The sequence below is a fragment of the Orbicella faveolata genome, unplaced genomic scaffold, assembly GCF_042242905.1.
Source record: "Orbicella faveolata isolate gen_17 unplaced genomic scaffold, um_ofav_v1 contig_3, whole genome shotgun sequence".
Taxonomy (NCBI): Eukaryota; Metazoa; Cnidaria; class Anthozoa; order Scleractinia; family Merulinidae; genus Orbicella; species Orbicella faveolata.
Genome location: NW_028301558.1, coordinates 14475110 through 14496246, shown reverse-complemented (window position 1 = coordinate 14496246; position 21137 = coordinate 14475110). Strand labels below are relative to the sequence as shown.

General features: G+C 37.6%; 1 protein-coding gene across 1 annotated transcript; it reads right to left on the bottom strand.

Annotated features, from left to right (window-relative positions):
* Positions 1-211: 211 nt before the first annotated feature.
* LOC110048103 (uncharacterized) lies at positions 212-20886 on the bottom strand. The gene is made up of 14 exons (XM_089297564.1): positions 20543-20886; positions 18508-19026; positions 14397-15143; positions 12170-12242; positions 11250-11451; positions 10735-10810; positions 9975-10070; positions 9497-9640; positions 7997-8250; positions 7310-7451; positions 5808-6150; positions 5011-5112; positions 2393-2499; positions 212-958 (listed from the first exon to the last, which is right to left on the bottom strand). Exons 1-14 carry the CDS (start codon positions 20699-20701, stop codon positions 917-919), a joined length of 3006 nt encoding a protein of 1001 aa, XP_089153690.1. The 5' UTR covers positions 20702-20886; the 3' UTR covers positions 212-916.
* Positions 20887-21137: the final 251 nt, after the last annotated feature.

Genomic DNA, 21137 nt, shown 5'->3' with positions numbered 1-21137 from the left:
CGGCACCAAAATAAAGAGTGAATCCGAAAAATATAAAACGGATCCAGATGACTAAAGATACTCTGAGAGCTACAAGGAGCTTCAATCTTGTGAAAAAGATTGCTGATCTGATTAAGTTTTAATTGTCTTGTGTTAGAACAGGATTCAGAAATTTGGGTTAAGACAACTGAAATAAGGGTATCAATAATGCTCAAATGAAAATTGCTACCTGTTAGAAATAACGTGTTTATTTAAAGACATCTAAAATTATGGGAAACAAAATTACAATTTTCAAGCTATAAAAATACTGTACATTCTTTATCAGGATTTACTGCCATTGATTACAATGATGATACAAAAAATACACACACTATTATCTCTACAACTGTGTATATAAGCATGAAAATACAAGTATCTACATAATTAATCTGGATCTACTTCAGGCGACAAACACGAACTCCAGTCATGTTCTGTTGTCAGTTATCCAACGGTTGTTGTTGTGGTTGTTGTGGTTAAAGATAGCTTTAGACACCACATGACTACGATCTCCCAAAAAAGTAGGTAAACAAATTTTGCAAAACCAAAAAAAATATATATATATATATTAACTTTTACAAATCACAGTAGTGTGACTGGATAGAGATCTGTAGGTTTACGTACGAATGATACTTTTGCGCGCTTCTGTTAATATTAATACTTAAAACTAATATGATCAACAGACCTGTCGAAAAGCCACTTATGACTCGAGTCAAGGAGCAATACTTTGTTAACTATGACCTATGATCTGTAGATAATTATGACATTTCCTTGAATGGTTTTGCACTCTACAATATATTTTGAAGGCTTAGTGATATGATTCAAATGACTAATTTCTATAAATCATGCTCTTCAAGAAATGTCTCAATAATTGGCGGCTGGTGTTTCACTTGTGCGAGGCTCAGTCAAACGTCATGGGCCTGATGCGAGAATAGTTGCGAGTCTGGAAAAGAAAAGAGAAGACAAGTGTTATCAAAGTAAACTGGAGACAGACCTGTAGGCTATTTACAAGCGTAGCTGAGGAGTAGAATTCGGGACTATCGCGAGAACAACGCCAGCTACTGATCGCGAGAGGATTTTAACCTTCAAGTCCAGCGCTCTAGACAACGGGCAGTACTGCCTCCTCTAAACACAATAGGGAGCTTAAGCAAACCACGACGGCAACGGCAGCGAAAAGGCAGTCAAGCAAAGGGTTTAATGAGCAAAACAATAGCTGTGCACGTGCGTTATAAATCTTTGTACATTTCTTCGGCGTCCTCTGCAAAACAACAACGTGAAATGACCAAGTTTTGGGTATTTTGAAGAACGTGAGCCACGACGGCTAATTTTTCGTATTTTCTTCTAGAATTATTCGCTGGCGTTACATCTTTAGTTTGAGAAGGGTTTGAGACCGCTCTGCTTGCAGAACAGTTCTAGATAATTGCGAAATTCAAAGGTAAAATTTAAGTCCATTTTTTTCTAGCCGTCGTCCTTGGCGTTGCCGTCGTCATTGCTTAAGCTCCCTAATGGGCCCTTTGCAGCTGGGGTCACCTGACCAAATTTTTCCTAGAAATTTTTTATTTTATGGGCTATAACTTGAAGAATGCCAGAAATGGAAAGAACGCATCGAAAATACCAAAATGGCCAAGTTTGAGGCCCCTGGCATTAAAGAGTAAGTTTATACGACAGTTTGAATTTCCGGAAAATTTAGAGAATTTGTATGGAAAATGTTGCTGGAAAGCAAGACCTTGTTCTCCAACAACTTTTTCGATACAAATCTTATCTTTTAAAAATTCACTGTCATAAAATCTCATTCTTTAATGATGGAGGCCTCAAACTTAGCCATTTTCATATTTCGACACGCTTTGTCCATGTCTGGCATTTGTTAAGTTATAGCCCATAATTTTATGAAAATTAGGTCACGTGATGACTTAGCTGCAAAGGGCCTATCCTCTGCCCCCTCCCCCACTGAAATCCCGCATCTATTTTTTTGCATGCTACATTTAACTGATTTATGATCTGAAATCACCTTTACGTCCCTCAATAAATCTCTAATAAGCCCCCCCCCCCCCCTCTTCATTAACACCCCGTCCCACCCACCGGGAAAGGTCCTAAACATATTTAATTCCGGAGAGCCCGAGGGAATTAACAGATCTTTAACAGCACTTCCACGTTATTAATACCCCCCCCCCCCCTCTCCCACCTTCCCCTTAGAAGATCTATCACAAGGTTAACACCGTCAGGGAGGAGTGATAGTGAGGTGTCTTGCCCTGAGGAACACAACGAAAGTTTGTATGACCAGGCCGGATACTATATCGTGCACCGAACAAAATATTCGCCAGACGAGTTCGTTTAACAGTTACTACTAATAGACCCTAATACACACAAAGATACCTACCCTGGGATTCATGACAGCATGTATGTCTGACAGTTTCACTACTCGGCCATAATTTGGAGGGCAGTGGAAATACTCTTTACCACCAACACGCCCAGACGTATTGCCCACTGAAGGAAACAAGTCAAACAATTTTGCGTTAACAGAGCGGCGTGAATGAATCTAAAAAGAGCTAGGTTATATAGAAAAGTTTGTACTGCACCCGGAAGCGCAAAGAGTTTAGAAACAAGGCGATCAAACAGATAATATTATTTAAAAAACAGTTAGGATAAGGTTAAACCCTATAAAAAGTTCATTTCAAATACGAAGTTAGGATTGTCCGGACTACAGACTTCGACGGCTAAAGCACTGGAAAGGCAGAAAAGAACTAAATACAATGGAACAGATTTCTATTATTTTATTCTATGGCGCGATTCGTTTTATCAAAACTAATATCTGATTTTTTTTTTTTTTTTTTTTTTTTTTTTTTTTGCGCTGATTTTCATCATTTCACCCGTCAAAGATTGAAGTTCAGACATTCGAGACCAGTTGAAAGCTTCAGAACTGAAGAATTCCAGGTTTTACTATGATTGATCCTGGCTGTAGTCCCGCGATGTTATTAAGGTCATTCCCCAGTAATGCATTGCGCATCCCTACTGCGCATAATTTCACGCGTGATTAGCGCGCGCGTATTAAAAAATGGCGGCTTTTTCTTTGTGGCTGGACCTCGCCATAGAGGTATATCGTCATTTTCTCGAAAACGAGTACGGTGACCTATCATTGAGTTGTTTTTTTGTAAAAAAAAATACCTCTTAGTCGGCACGTCGCGTGTATTACGGGTCAATGGGTGAGTGAGTGAGTGAGTGAGTGAGTGAGTGAGTGAGTGAGTGAGAGATGTATGTATGTCACACCAATCAGATTGGATCTACTATAAACAGCCAATCAAATTTCTTGTTGTAAAGGTAAATGGTATGTGAGAAGATCTGATCCCGATAAAGTTCAGAACGGCTGTATTCATTCTTCTATAAAAGAGGAGGAAGTATTCATATATTGGGTTTACTTCGACATTTTCTGTGGGTTAGGCTGAGGATTTTAGTTAAATGAACGAGATGAGCCTTGAGGTTTGAAACAGTTCGTGAGTTCGTAGTACGCAAATGCAATGAGATATTTTTATTTTTAGTTAAAAGTAACTTGATACTTTTGTTTTTCATAAGGAGTAAATTCAATTAGAGGTCACGAATCGTCGCTTCTAGTTCTTAGGACATGTTTTAGAGGGGACGAGACTTTAGATTTGAAACAGTTCTGACGTTTACAATAGTAAGTGCAGGTGACGATTGTTTTGTTCTTGTTGCATGCAAATATAACAAGATATTTTTGTTTTTTAGTTACAAAGTGTAATGTGACACTTTTGTTTTTCACAAGGGAGTAAATTCAATTAGAGCGGACGAATCGTCACCACTCTTTCCCACGAGATGTTTGCTATCTTTAGTAACAAATGGTAACTTAACACTTTTGTTTTTTTATATGGGAGTAAATTCAATTAGAGCTGACAAGTTATCGGTTATTGTTTCCATGATATTAAACAAAAAAAGCTTTCATTTCTGAAGCGTTTTTACGTCTCTGCAGTAGTAGTTTAATAGTTTTATTTGATGACATTCATTTCAGTCCGATATTTTTTTTTAAGGTAAAAAGTATGAAAACTGTTCAAATGTTCTTTGAAGACTGCGTGGCACCAAGTTAAAGTGCAATTTAATTAAATCAGACTTTCAACGTGTCAGAGGTTTTTTTCTCTTTCTTTCTATTTTCGGTGAAGTTGTGTTGTGTTGTGTTGTGTTGTGTGAACAGGTAAACTTACGGCTCGTGTAAAATGCGAAAAAGTCCCTAAATTAACTTGAGTATTTTTGAGCAAAAATTCCTCTTCGGGGTTGGAAGGGTTATGTGATCGGTGAGGTAGGGAGTTATGCATGTGCACGTGTCACACCGGGTTGTATCAAAGAATGAATCAAATTGCCTGTTAGAAAATAAGATAGTATCTGCATTAATCTGGAGACATGTCAGATTACTGTAGTTTGTTTAGTCAAACATTTTATGGCTTACCAGTTAACTATCTTACCATGACCGATGTAACATCGCAACCAAAAAAAAATGTCAAATTAACCAAATCATTACTGTACCATGAATGCTCCTATCTCCGACACTTCACACAAAAAATAACTCTTGCACGCCTTGCGTGCCTATGTTTTTTTTCTGTTGTGCTGAATTGAGTAATAAATTTATCTATGTAAAATAAATATGGGCCAGTTCTCAGTGTTGAGCAAGAAACAATCGTCCGAAACGTGAATTTAGCAAGCAATCGTGACTATAATCATGGTGCTATTATAAGGATTTATATGGCATAAACAAGGTGCTGTTGCTCCTAAACGAACATGGGGACCCCTCATTTTTATTTCCAAATTTAAGTTCCTACAATATAAACAGTCAATAGGCAAAGTTTGACAAAAATCTCAGTGCAGGTTCTATTTCCGTGGAATGACCTTAAGTTAGGATAAAACTGTTGATCTTTATACTGTGGAGCATAGCGAGCTTTACTGTTAAACGGGTAAAAAAGGATTAATTTTTTCCCAGTATTTTTTTTTAAATACCTGGTTGATCAAGTTTGAGTCCCACAAACATGCTGCCACCACCTCCACTGCCAAGTTTACCAACATACTTCACTAATCCGGTAATATTCATCTTTTCTTCTCCTGGGAAATAAAATTACCAAGACAGCATTTATTTCAAATTATTTTTTGGTAAATTATCTTTGAGTGCAACTACTCCTATCAGGACTACGCATTAAGCGATTCAAAAGTCAATATCAAAATATCAAGACAAATCTTTTGTTTTGCTTTTTTTTCCCCACTAAAGAACACTTTTTATTATACCGCAAGCTCCGTGAGCGGGCAAGATAGCGCTATCTTGCTCGCTTAGGACTACCCGCTGTGTCCCGCAAGAAACATTTTCATAAATCCTTTATTGACCAAGCTTGTCCAGTCAAGATGGCTGGATATTGGCCTCGTTCGTTTCTGCGAGTTTATGGACCTCGACTCCGTCTCAGTCCATAAATACGCGAAATAAGAACTTGTTCAATATCCAGCCATATTGACCTCACGCATGGTCAATACACCCCATATTATTTAGCTGATTACATCATGATGGTCACATTTGGTCGCACATCTTGTCCCACAATCAGCACACACAGAAAGTTAGTCACAATTTAAGGGGTCAAGCCTTTTCAAATCAAACCAGACTGAACAATTGGCACTAATGTCGCAGGGTCCTGTAAATTCTGTCTCCTTGACACTTCGTTTCACAAACAAGGGCAATCCAAACTAAAGGACTTGTCCTTCATGCGTGCATTCTTTGTGGTATCTTGACAGAAACCTAAGTTGTAACTTACCACTAATTTTGCTTTGTATCATGACCTTGTCACCTTTGTGGACAGCACATGAAGAGAAGATTTCGTCATCAGCATCATAACCATTTAACCCAGTCTCCTCCATGACAGGGCCCATGTCACTATAGTATCCCATCCCTAACATTCCATCGTCATGCGACCAGTGTGATCTGATGCCATATGAAGAGGCGGGACGCTTGGGTCTTGGCTTGCCGGGTGGAGGAGTACTTGGGGGTCTGGGTGAAGTCTCTGGAGCTGACGTGTGTCCTGGGCTGCCATCAGCCACATCCTCATTTTCTTTTGTTGTGACTTTAGGAGTTTGCTCTTCAGGCCTCTGTCGTGTAACCTACCATCGTTTGTAAAAATAACTGAGATACTACCCGCGTTCTCATTTGTCGATAGGTGTGTTTAGATAAGAGTATGTAAACACGGAACTAACAAGTTGTGATGTTTTAGATTCGTGCGTATTTTTGAGAAATATTTTATAAAAGCAAGAAAGTGCTTTTTCCGTGTTTACATTAACATAGCCTCATCTAAACACTTTGGGGGGTTGGGAGAATTGCAAACCCTCGACTGCATCTCGGGTTTGCATAACTGTTTTTAATTCTCCAAACCCCACTCGTGTTTAGATGAAGAGAGTAAACATGGAAAAAGTGCTCTATTGCTCATAAGTAATTTCAGCTGAATTAAAAGCTGGTTTTCACTAGAGCATAAGCACAAACACAAGCATAAGCATAAGCACAAGTGAAAACAGCCGCGACATAAACATAAGCATAAGCAGAAACATAAGAAGAACGAACCCACTTATTTGTCTCGTGCAGTTTTCACTAGCAACGCGCTCGACATAAGCATAAGCATAAGTACAAGAAAAACAAACAGTTCTGTTTCTCTTGTGCTTATGCTTATGCTTATGCTTATGTCGAGCGCGTTACTGGTGAAAACTGCACAAGACAAATAAGTGGGTTTGTTCTTCTCATGTTTCTGCTTAATATGCTTATGTTTGTGTCGCGGCTGTCTTCACTTGTGCTTATGCTTATGCTTGTGCTTGTGCTTATGCTCTAGTGAAAACCAGCCTTAAACCTCGAGGTAAGGTTCTTTAATTTATTTTACATACACATCTTTGCATTATCCAGGATTACCTGTGAAATGAACTAGGACTATCTTTTCTAATATCCTTGCGTTGTACAGAATCTATAAGTCGAAGTGTCTAGAAAAAGGGGTGCGCGGAAAATACGGCAACATATTGTACTCACAACAAATAAACAACGTGACATCTTGAATTTGCATAGTGTCGAAATTTGAAACAACCCGACCCGTAAAGGTGATGTTTTTGTTTACACACTTTCAATCTTCACCGGTTTTTCGTCGACTATGTTGTGTGTGATGTTGACACTCACTATAGCGCCTTTCAAGTCCTTTCCAAAGGGGTTACTTTGCCTTCATGAAAATGTTCAGTGGTAAGAAAAGCAAAAGAATTTGCCAATATATCAGCTTTGTCAATATACCTTACGCCTGCTGTTAATGTAACTCTGGTTTAGACGCGGCGCACCCATTCTGTTCATAAGACGTCTGGATGATAAACTCATTCCACCATTTGGAAATTCATTGCCTGGTCTCCTCCTGGGCGGGGCACTTTTAGGTCGCCTTCTGTGAGAAAAGTTGTAAAAACGTTTTGATCAGACTTGTAATTTTATTCAACAATTTTTTTTAACTTCTACAATTTGCTCACTATTTGTAGTCTGTCCACAGACGTGAATTTTTGCTACCAGTTATTTTTCTTCGAGCGCTTACGCGATGCGAGCGGAGAATGCAAGAGCGGCCCAACCTCACTCCCTTGCGTTTTGGTTCGATCATATCCCATGCACCGGGTTAACATTTTGCTTGTGATCTCGACGAACTCAAGACAAAATAGAGTGTCTGTGGACAGCCTAGCTATTTGGGTCACACGTTTCTTTGCACTACTTCTTCCTTTATCCTGATACAAGTGTTGTTAGCTTGATTCTTATTTAGGGGTCATTCTTGTCAAACAGAAAAAATGCCTTGAATTCTAAACAAGTGCCAACAAGAAGCTTTTGGTCTGGGTAAGGAAAAACGGGACAACTCCACGCAGATAATTGTTGAGTCAACCACTCTACTCCCACCCAAAAGTTGGCCACCGCCATTTATTTTATACTGATGGGTTAGACACTAACCCCAACACCTTGTCAGCTCTTTGTTTCCACCATTCCCGATCATTGTGGTAAGATGTCAACACATCCTCAAGCTGGTCTCTCAGATCATCCATTGAGTCTGCCATCTGTACAATTTCCATCAATTTATTATCAATTTCTTGATCTTGTTCTTTTATACACCTTTTCAAATTTGTTATTTCAACTCGTTTCTCTTCTAGCTCATTGTCCAGATGCTTTTTATCTCTTTCTAAATTGTCCACATTCTGATCCATCTCCTGCAAGACATAAAATGCAAAGACTTGACTTAAGATTTTTGCGAATTTGAGGAAGAAGTGAAGTAACAGCCTTCATTGTCATCAACGTCACCATCATTGTCATCATCACCATCATCTACAACTAATATACTACAGTGAAACCTCTATTAAGCGGACACCCTCGGGACCTTCCCAAGTGTCCGCTTACTAGAGGGTGTCCGCTTAATAAAGGTTTACAACAATTGCGCGATGTTTGTTAACAATTAACATTCAACGCTTCCTCTGTACTGTAATAAAGTTCCAGGTTGTTAACGAAGCTATCCAGAGTTCAAGTTCATCAGCTTTCATTAGCAACTTTAATTTGTTTGTAATAATGCCCTTTTCATACAGCAACGACAACACGGGTACGTTTAATCGACTATTTCAAGGACGTAATCCAATGCCACATTGTTGATTGATTGTCACAATAGAAATTAGCCAAATACAGTTTATTTTAGTGTCCGCATCCGCTTAAAGGGGCAGTACCACGAGAGGTCTCCTAAGTTTTTGTGCAAACTATGCTAGAATTATAAAGGTGCACTCACTGATCAACAAAATAACCTTTAAAAGACAAAAAGGCATAAAATGAAATCTCTAAGAGGTCAATGATTTTTAGTGCTTTTCCTCCAGGCAACATTGTCAAACTTGAAAACGTCGGCCCGACGTTTTCAAGTTTTAGACCACTTCTTTCCTACTCGTCCGTAGCCATAACAGTCGTAAACAACTTTCGTGACTAGTACGGTACATTTTAGCTAGATTAGGCAACTACTAGTGGATATCCAATTAATACCGACACCTTCATTGGATTTTCAAGAAGCACTAAATCTTGGTGAGACTGCCCCTTTAATAGAGGTGTCCGCCGAATAGGGGTTCGTTATAAAGGGAAATATAACAGGTCAATTTCGGGACCAGGCTAAGTGTCCCCTTAATAGAGGGTGTCCGCTTAATTGGGGGTCCGCTCAATAGAGGTTTCACTGTGTCATGATCATCATCTTTATGACTAACACCACCACTGACTATCATGAAAAATGTTGTCATCGTCAGCATTATCACCATCAACATCGCCATCATTATCATTGTTGTCATTATCATCATCATTATCAATCTGATTTTAGATTACTAAAACTACATGTAGACTTCTATTTATTTAATAATAAAAAGGTTTAACTGATCATTTCAGTCTCAGTACTAGGAAACAAACAATCTGAAACGAGTAAGATCAGCTCACTTTTCTTTTGCTGATTGATTGTTCAAGACTGTTTTGAGTTTCTTTCAGCTCAAGTTCTGTATTTTTCAGTCTACATTCTAATCTATGTTTTTCTTCTTCTGTGTATTGTAGTTTTTTCTCTAGATGCGGAATGATTTCCAGTTCCTGTTGAGAGAAAATGAGAACCTCCAAATTAATTGTTTTCGTCAATCAAATTAAATGTTTTAACCATAAAAAGGGTCATAAGCCATGTAGGTTCAAGTTGCTAATATCTGATTTTGACCTCATTTTTACATGTAACAACAAACAATAAATAAACGTGAACTGGTGAAAATCTACAAATTTTCTGGAAACTCAATTTTTCTGATATTTTGCATTTATATAGATGTTGCATATCAATTAAGACTAAGGAAATCTGCGTTTTGTTTCTGGAAGCTGTGACAATTTTAATTTTTAGTTTCACCACACATGTCCATAACAAATCCACCAAATGTCTCACCTTTTCCAATTTTGCTTTCTGTTCTTTCTCAGCTGCTAAACTTTCTCTTAAACTTTTCATGTTGTTTTCTTTTTCATCAATAACATTTCTGGCAATCTATGAAAAATCACAATGACAAACACACCATGTTCCAACATCTTTATACATGTAGATAAGCATTTCTCACTATTTCTTTAGAAAATCAAACAATTTTCCATAAGATGCCAACACTCCTTATATTAAACAAAATTTAATTCATGTTCATCTTTGGGGCCAATCACATAAGGTGTTCAAATCAAGGTATGATAAGATTTGAAGTTAAACATCTCCCTAGCCCCTGATATCAAATTAATTTGCCACCATGCTATAATTGTTTACGATTGTATCAGGCTGAACAGCTCATGCATTCACTTTATACTTAACATTGTTAAGTCTGATGTACCACTGTTATCAGCACCTGCCTATTTACAACCTCTCTCTTTAACTCAATAGATAGTAATAGCAGGTAGGTCAACAAGTTTTCAATTGAAGGCAACTTGATTGTTCTTGCCTACAGGGTTCACAGTAATTCCAAAGTAGTTTGCTTTTGATGGGCAGATAAATTCCCAATGAACTTAAAAATATCATATTATTCAGTTATTCACAGCAATTTTTAAAATTGACAGTTCCAAGCCAAGAAAGTGTGTTTCTAGAATGGACTTTGCAATACAATGTACTTTCTCCACCCATGGTGTGCAAAGCTTAATTAGTATAAGTTAGATCAATTAAGAAGTAAACAAACCTGTAAGGTGTCCTTGACTTCTGTGAGTTCCAGGTTTAACACCTGAATCTTCCTTCCTCTCTCCTGAGCTCTTGCTCTGATAAAAACATGAACAAAAAAACAATGAATTATAAGTAACATAAAAATAGTATTATGTATTAACAGATCATTAGATACAGTTTCAAATAAATTATCTTCAGTTGCTAATTGTAAGGTCTGCTGCAATTCATGAAAATGTACAAAGCCTTACCAGTCACTTTGACAAACAATGGTACATAATACTTTGCATGTATGCAGGTGACAATTTTGCACAAGAAATATCATGCAGTGACATAAAACACACACACAAAACATAAACCTGCCACATTACAAGTAAATGCTAATTACATCTGTTGGTAAAAAATTCCCAAACAGAAATGAAGATGATATATATCAATGACAAGAAAATTGATAACAATAATTATTTTTGTTTCAAGAAAAATTCTCTAGAATGGCTGTAAGTTAATTGTTCAGCAACACATGCGATCCGTACTCACTGTGCCATTTTTAAGCCATGCCGCTCCTCATCCAAATCCTTCCTGACTTGTTCTGTTTCCTCTCGCTGCAAAGCAATTGCCTCTTTGCTTTTCCTAAGGTGATCTTTGAGTTCTTCTCGGTCAGCTTTGTACTCCAGAGCTCTTGTTAACTTCTCTTTATTCTTTGAAAGGTCACTCTTCAGTCTATCAATCTCTTTTTCATCTGATCAATGCAAAAAGACAACAATACAATTATTTAACTTTGATTTACAGATCAGCTCAATAGCTCATACTGAGCAATGCTACTGATCCAGGGGCAAAGAGTATGTGTGAGCTTTTAACTGCATTTAAGTTTCATCAAATGAGTCTCCTATTCATTTTCAGATGACTGGGTTTTTGTTTGGGATTCCTGTGGTATCCCACACTATTGTCATCAGCTCGTGTTCAATAATGCAAATGAGGTATCCCACACATGTACCCATTGGGTACCTATTTTTAATATTTGGGAAAAGGTCGGATTATTTAATAAATAAAGAAACCTGAGCCGTGTATTACACTGTGATAAAACACAACGGGCATTTGAGAAAATGAGGGAAATGTAGAAAATACGAGCCGCAGGCAAATGTTTTCTACATTTCTCAAGTGTTCTCAAATGTCTGGAGAGTTTTATTACAGTGTAATTAACAGCTTTGGCTTCTTCAGTTGCTTTATGATATGGATTTTACATGTGCAAAACAATGAAACACGCTTTTTCTATGTTTTATACTCTGATAAAACATGGGTTTTTGACCAATCAGAGCATGTGCAGGGTCCTACCTATATTATAAAGAGCAATAGGAATTCATTACCAAGGGTGAACACATGGTTACTGATTACATGTACATGTAACATATTGACAACACTGCAAAGTAATAGTTTGCTACTACTGCAGTCAGGCTTACTTTCTTTGATCTTATCAGTAGCTTCTTCATAGTCTGCCTTGTATTTTTCAAGAGTATTCTCTCTGACACTGTACTGTGGGTAAAAAATAAAATAAAAAATTACACCAGTTTCTTTGGACAATTTTGTATGACTAGTCAGTTTAATCAATTGCCAGTGCTTTCAAAACATGGCAAAATTACCAGCTGAAAAAATGCAATTAGCTGATATTCACCTTAGCTATACGTGTAACCTTGTCAACATTGTGGTCTAGATAGTAGCACATCACTTACCAAATGATCAAAAATTAATGCTTTAGTCTGGCAGATCCAGAAATAGACATCCTTTTGTGTTTTGGAACAGTGTTAAGTTCAACCAGGATATGGTTAAAAAAAAACATTACATAATAATAATATGTACCATTAAAGAGGGTCTTACAGGGGTATTCTCGTGATGCGTGGTTAGCTGATTTTATTTTCCGTGAACGTGAATTTAGGAAATTATTCTTTGCGACTCATGACCTGAAGGTTTGGGTGACTCATAAAGAACCTGAATTATTAACTGATATTCGTGATTTTACCACTCTATTCTACCTGATTTTCAGACACAACTGGCCTCCAAACGGTTAGAGTCATCTTTCGAGAGTGACTTAGGTATGTGATTTGCAATATGGAGCCATTCACGATTTTAATTTCTTCATACACTGCTTCTAGTGTCTGACTTGCTTAACTTTGTGATTCGGGAAAACAAAATTTTTATATCCGTGATCCATGGTCCTCTAGTTTTTCCGTTCATGAACTGTGCCAGAGATCCCCCTGTACGACACTCATTAAACTCACTATGAATTAAAAGAGTCTGAGTGCCACAAAATTCTGATAATAAATGTTGGGGTTATAGTATATATTATATTACTAGATGAAGTTAGTACTTACATGATCTTTGAGAGCTACCGTAATGATTCAATTTAGTGCTCTCCTTCCAATAAGCACCCCCCTTTGAATGTGTTTTTTCTAGTAAGCGCCCCTAGTCCAATAAGAGCCCCCATTCTAATAAGCACCCCTCCACTAATATTATAATATTACAGCACTGTCAGAGTATGTATTGATCAACGGAGGTTCATCTTCCTTAATAAATATTGCTCACATACTTAATGCAGCGTTACAAAAACAGTGGTCTTAGTCTGAGTTTCTCAAGTGTTAATATAGTTAAATGAAATTTAAAATAGTTAACGACTAGGAGCTAGTCTTGTCAGTACCGTTTTTGTAGGCGGTTGTTAGTGTCTTGGCCGTCTGTTAGTGTTTGTTTAGCATTTGGTGCATTCTGTAGCATTTGATATGTATTAGTTCAATGAAATTTTACATAGTTTATGACCAGGAGCTAGTCTGGTCAGTAGCGTTTTTTGTACACATTTGTTAGTGTCTTGGCCGTCTGTTAGCATTTGTTTATGCATTTGGTGTGTTCTGTAGCGTTTGCAGCAGTCATGTGGTCGTGGGAGCCCTGGGGCAGACATTGTCCAGCGGTATTCTTGGTTAGTATGTGCGTTGTCGTCCCATGTGCTTGCAGTGTGTTCATTGCTCTGTTAGCATGGCATTGTGGGTTGAATTGTTGTAATAGTTTAGCGGTTCTCGGCATTCCCTCCCTATCCCCCCCCCCCCCCCCTCTCTTTTCAGCAGTTTTTTCTGTTGTTGTTTTATTTTTATTTTTTTTCCTTTTTTCTTTCCACTGAGCCATCTGGCTTGAGTGTGACAGGTACCTGTAGTGGGCCTGGCACAGGGGGCTTGTGGCTTGGTTGCGGGTTGGGAAGGCCAGTCAGGTGTTCTAGCGCCTTGGGGATGTGACTGCGGTTGCAGCCCCCGGGCTTCTTAGGCACCTTCCCTTCACTAGCGACTTGGGCGTTAAGTCCATGTGAGTGCATAATTCCTTCAAACAAATGATTGCTTCTTTCAAGTTTTGTTTGGAACATTCAGTTGTTTCTCAAAGAAGAAAGAAGTGTCCTGTCCCAAATAAGTACCCACCCTTGAGGTACCAAAAGTAAATAAGTACCCAGCGTGCTAAATCGAATCATTATGGTAATTCTAGAAATATACGCCCAATGACTCAATATAAAACTCAAGGCTTGGGGGGAGCTTATGCTTATTTTTGTAAAGTATTTTTTGGTTATGATTTGGGAGTGTATATTTTTGGGAGGTGGGGACTTACATTTTACAGTAATATTGTTCAGATTTTGTTACTGCATATCAAAATATTTACCACTTTGTCAACAGCTTCTAAAGCTTTAACAGCTTCATCATAATCTGCCTTGATTTTTTTCTTTTCCTCATTGACTTTAATCACTTTTTCCTCCAGTTCACGGATTCTATTCTGCAGTTTTCTCTGGACTTCTTGAGTGACTTTTTGCTCAATTTCTGAACCTTTTTTTTCTAGCGATTTGTTTTCCTCGATCAGTTTTGTGACCTCTTTCTGGAGCCTCTGAGTAGTGCTGTTCAGATGAGTACTGCGGGTTTCAGCATTGCTCAGGTCGGTCTGGAGTTTAGAATTTTCCTTCTGTGCTTTTGTGACTTCTTCCTTACTGCTTGCCACCTCTTTCTCAAGTAAAGAAACCCAACTTTTCAATAATTCATTCTCTTCCCGCAGGCTACTGGTCGCCTTTTCTTGATCACGCAAAGATGTCAATGACCGGTTCAAATTTTCTGATGTTTCTTCCAACTGTCGGCCCTTATCCTTGTTGTCAGCCTCCAGTTCCTTTATCTTGTTCTCGTAATCTTTAGCAGCTTCCTGCGATGATGCCATTACTTCATCCTTTTTTTTCTTTGTATCGTCCTCACTTCTTGTTAATGTTTCAATACGACCTTGAAGCTGAGCTATTTCTTGTTTTAACTGTGCAATGGTTTCATCTTTTTCCTTGGCTAAAGCAGAACTGCTACCAAGGTCACTTGATTGCTCTGAAAGTTGGTTGTGGAGTTCTTCCTTTTCTTGTCTTAGTTGATCTGTAAGTTTCTGCAGTAACAAAAGTACATGATTGTTACATCACATTAGGCCCAAACTAATTTGAAAATTAGCTCGAAATTTTGTTATTGACTTCACATATAGATGTGCAGGTCATGAACAACCAGCATATTATTGCACAGCACACAATCAAGCTAATGTAGACTTGGAGTCAATTAAAGTAATGTGAGCAATCGTAGATTCAAGTAAGTCACAGGGATAGAGCAAATGAAAGTATTACGATGATTAACTTTTGTTAAAATCTTTTTAATAAAATTATGTTTGCTTCTGAATACACTTAACAAGAATTAAAGACCATTTGAAACCACAATTGAAAGGCTGCGGGCAAGAACATCCCCTAGATTTTTCAGCTATTTTTGAAAGTGCTCAAAAATAGCCGAATTTTGGCACATGGGCTTCGTTACCTGAGAAACATTGCTCTGTAGTTTTTTTTGCCAGGTAGCTCTTCGTTTTCGGGAAATAACGTATGCAAAAAAAGCACTTTTCCTAGTGGCATCTTTTTGTTGAATGCAAAACAAAAGAAACCTTTGTCTGAATGACAACTGATTAAATGACATTAGAGTAACCCAATTTTACCAGTTGAAAATGGTTATGAATTCACTGTGAGTCTTAAGTGACATCGTGGATGCTATCCATTGTGACATGCATGTATATCATGTGATGAACCAGTTTTCCTTGTATTTGCAAATTATCATTCATTATGCAAGCCATATGGTTATCATAAATCATTTTATGTTTATGTATTTGAGAATATAATACTTATAGGTACGGTAACCAAAATTTAAGCCAGGTTAGGACGAACTTCAGCACAATACAACTGCAATCATAAATCGGAGGAATTAAAAGTAAAAAAAAGGTTGGAGATCATTGAGTAAAGAATGCAAACTTGATTTGGAAAACAAACTTAAACATTGTCACTTTCTCAAATATGCACCTGTCAGACAGTCATCAGTTAACCAACTTTACAATCAACAAACACAATCAAGCTGCAACATCTCCTGAACATGAGAGTTTGTGCAAGCACAACAAAGATGTAGGGGACATAAACATTGATTGAAGTCTATTTCATGCGCTACTTACAAATTTTATGTATCTGTAGTACACGTGGTATATTCACTGTGTCTATTGATGTTAGTCCTATGCTCAGCTTAAAATGAAAAGACAGCATTCAGCTTTGAAAAGAAATATTGCTAATTCCCAGCTGGCATGGTTCAGTGTGTTCTCCCACTAGAAAATGCAGAATTTGGTCATTACGTGTAGTTGTTTTTGCAGAAGAAGGCAAAATGTAATGAGCTAAGGTTCAAACACATGTGCATAGCCAATGTTCTGCTCATTAAACCTTCTGTTTGGTGATGTCCTTGTTACCATGGTTATCTTGGTCTGCATATAAACTCACTAACAGGCAGACAGGTGATGGGAGTAAAAAAACTGTTTGTCAATTAAGGGATACACCACTTGAAGTTTATATATCACCAAATTCTCATCATTGACAGAAAAAAAAATATGGAAATCTTTAAAGAGAATATTTATTATCATTTTGACCTTTGGCTTAAAGCTAAATATGATTAATGAAATACCTGTACCTGCACTAGTTTACTTGAAAGTACTTCATTATTGATGACCATCAAACATGTCAAAAATTTCACCAAAATTTATGTTTCTTTTTTAAATTTTAATTTAAAAAAAAAAAATTCATCCTCAAAAAGGACTTCTGAATAGACCAAGATGAACATTCCAGTGAGAATGTTCTCAGAGCAACCTTTGTTGCATTTCCTGATAGCTCAGGCTGGTTTCAAAAATTTAAAATGGTAATTTTCCACATAATTATTGTTTGTAAATTTTACTGATTATGTATTCTGAGTGCCAAATAGAACCTTTAACTGTGAAACTCAGTCAGATAACTGAGAAACAAGAAAATTTATGGAATTTTCCTGTGTAGCAAAAAAAGCCATATATTGAGGCATTGGAAATACAGCAACAGTAATAGGTTTGTGTTTTGCTAGCATGCCCTGAACTGATTGGTCAGTGCATAATATAGACCTGCCAGAATCAAATAAATCAATGAATGAATAAACAATTCAGAGTGTTCGTAGTTTTTTTACTTCCACAGTCATAGGGGTGGTGTATGGTAAATACTGGACTTTGTGAGACAGCAAGACAAGCATGTTTCTCTGCAAGCCCAAGACATTTTGACTTTTAGATTGCGAGACCAAGCCTTCAAGTGTTTTGAGTGCAAGTGCAAGACATACTCTTAAAATTCAAGCCCCAGATTTAGTTGAGAGCTAGAATGAGCTTACACAGCCTTTTAGCCAGCTTCTTCGAACTGGGTGGAAATGAAAGTTCAATTATAACACACTATGCGATAATATACTAGAACAAAATTACTGTTATAATTTCTGGTGCCAAAACAGATGTTGCAGTAGGTTTTGTAGCTTTTTGTGGAATTCAGACAATTTAGGAAAAGTTAAGATTAACTTTTTCCCAGAAATTTGAAAGTTGCTTCATTGAAATTCAATATATCAAATGACGAGTACACGTCATTTATAAAAACAGACAAACAAATGAGGATCTCGAGACCCTCAACCTTGCAAAAAGTCGAGACTCCGAGACAGCTTTGTATAAAAATCAAGACTGCTAAATGCACAGTTTTAACCGCTAAAAAACGAGACTGCGAGACCTGTGAAATTTGACTAAAATTTTGCAAGACCCAGAGTTTTTGAAGGACCATTTCCCACCCCTAGTCATGGGTTAAAAGCACACTAAAATCTTACATTTTGCACTGCAGTCACTTTGTTTTGTTTGGAAAATTTACCACAGGACTATTTTCCCACTTGTCGATTTGACCAAATCAAATCAGTTACAAATATTAACGTATTCAGAAAGCTATTTAAATTAATAAATTCTAGTCAAGACAAACACACTTACCCTATAAACCTTTTAAGATACCTTTCATAGAAAATGATGCACCCTTTAGATTAACCTACAGTGTGCTTTCACCAACACTAAAAAAATCCCATCTGCAGAAATCTTAGAAGGGTTCTTCACCAGAAAATTTCTACAAATGATCCACTTTAGGGATACCCCCCAAACCCATGGAGAAAGTCTGATGCCTGTTCTGGTTCAATTCAGCATTGCTATCTTCCACCTGGTGTAATATCTTGAATTTCATTCTATCTTCAACTTGAGCTCAATTCATTTTTCCTTGGTGTTTTTTTTTTTTTTGGTCATTTTGCATTGACTATCTCAAATCCCCAATTGATCTCAAACAATTTTTAATTTCCCTTAATTAAGAGTCCAAGACAGCTTAGTAGTTCAGACCTTACTGGGCACGAAAATATAATGTACCAGCTCTTACCTCTATTTTATTCCTTTCCTCTTCAAGATTTTCCTCTAAAGAGAATTTCTCTCTTTTCAGATTGTCAATAGTATTTTTCATAGATTCATTCTCCCTTGTTAGCTTATTCACTTTATCTTTCAGTTCATCTTTCTCTTCGTCATCTTGCTCTCCCTTTCCTGCTTGTTTCTTCTTTCTCAACTTCTTTTTCTTTCCTTCTTTCTCAGCGGCAGAATCTTCCTCAGAACTAGAGTTGCTTTGTGTACTTGTAACTTCTCTTTTAGGAACTTCAGAATTTGTTCCTTTCTGTTCTTTAACAGCAGGCTGACTTTCGTGACTATCCCATAACTGTGTGATGTGCAATGGGCGTGGCTGGCTTATCATAGCCGCAGCATCAACTTGATCAAACCCATCACTGCCCTCTACCTCGTCTTGTTCTTTTGTCTGTGTCGCATTAGAGTTGTCTGTGGATGATCCAGCAGGCTCATTTGCTGATTTATTTTCTTCCTCATCTCCTTGTTGTTTGTCTTTCCCTACAACCTGATAAGAAACAAGATAATACAAAAATTGGTCATTCATTCATGATTTGATGATCAAATCATAATTATGGGGTACAGTTTAGGCACAGAAGCATCAGATCAGCACTGCATACAACATTAAATAATACAGGGTTCTCAAAATAGGCCTAAGAAACAGACATACATAATATATCAAACACAGAAGACCGTGTTTGACCATATTTCCAAACACCAAGAAGAGAGTTGAAAATACAACGTGCAGCACGGTATTTTTGATGAAGTTCGAGGTGTTTGAAAATGTGGTCAAAAACACTGTCTTGAGTGTTCGATATATCTTCTCAATCGAAACTAAAACAAAGGAGAAAACTGAGAAATAAAATCGTAAAAATCTATCCTTGTTAAGATCAGATATCCAAATGCTGTCAGGGTCATGATGATCTCCTTTGTTTAAACTTGATGAATTATTAATGAGTTTGAGAAATATATTTCAACCTTGTGTGCAAAACCCATCAAACTAAGTGATTGTTTGGTCGTCCTGGCCTATGGACAGACTACTTGACAACTAAAACAGAAGAAAGGTGCATTGCAAAAGCAACTAATAGTAAATACTTTACTCAATTACTTGCTCCAAAAGTCATTGTTTTGTTTGAATTTAATGGATTACCGGTAATTGATCACCTGATCAAAGCACTTTAATTTACAACCGTAGTATATACTAGTCTAGTGTAACGCCTGTGACAGGAGTTACAGGTTAATGGGTTCAATTGAGAACCCTGTTAACTACAATGGAAACATCAACCGTTTCTCCAAGGTACATGTAGATACAATTTACAACTACATCTTTGGACAGACAATCACCCCCTCCCCCACTCCACCTCAGAGTACCTAATCAGCCCAAAGGATGGGGGCTGACTTTAATTTAATCAAAACTCAAGGTGATTTTGTGTACATGTACATGAACACAAAACATGACATAAACCGTATTGAAACTATGCCACTCTATGAAGAATACACAACATAGAAATTACATGTGGAAACTACAAACAGTGTGATAAGTCGTTGGAACACCCACCCCCTTAATCCCCCATGAAGTGCAAGGTCCCTGATTTCTTGTGAGAGGCAAAGAGACAGGACTAGTGTACCAAAAATGTCAGTGACTGTGGTTTGGTTTCCAGGTCGACGTCGAATGAGCCGACCGTTCGTGTGTTTTCCGGAGTTTCGAAGTTTTTTTTGGAAGTTTCGCAGCGATATTAACTTGTAAGCTTAAGTTTTGCCTACGATTTGTATTTTGAAACGGTGTCCAAAGCAACCCTGTGATGTTTCGCTCGTCAAGAATTTACGGAGTTATTCTTTCTAGTTATTTCTAAAATCTAAAGAGCATTTAACTTATTAGCCGTTTAGCAAACACAACTTGTTTGTCAAGCACTCGGATTTCTGTTGGTGTGACAATTTAAAGGAACTTGACTTCTATTGGTCTGTAGTTTGAACTACAAATAACCTCAAAATAAAAGCAACCTAATCTGCATCCACAAAGTTACCTCGTTATCATTGTTAGCTTGAATTTCTTCCATAGCTGCTTCAAAAGCCTGTTCCACCAAATTTCCACCGAACAGCAACAAATTTACCGAGATTCCAGCTTCAGTGCTCCGTGAGATATTCGACTCCTGAGCCAGTGATTGCCCGGGCAAGCTCGCCATATCGAACGAAAAGCTTATCTGTATCAGCGGGCATCTTTGTTACAACACTTTGCCCACAAATAATCGCTGAATTATCTTTTCTATTCAGTAACTATAGCACCGAAGTCACGGAATGCTGGCTTTGGCGACTTCTCTGGCTGTTGTGAATCTCTGTGGTCGCTTAGTAACCGTTCTTTTGTACGCCCTGGCGCCAACTCTCGAAAAAGTAATCAATATCGAATATAAGGGTAAAAAAAAATCTGTGGTGCTTGTTTTATTTTTGGAATTCGGATACCTAACTCCGAAAAAATTCAAAGACAGCAATGCAATTTTCTGAAACTAAAATGAGAATTTTGGGATCCCGAGCGCAAATCGACCAAACTGACTTTTGGCCGTAACTAGATTACCTCGGGGCCGGGCATTACTTATCCCTACCGACCCCTCCCTACCAGTTCCC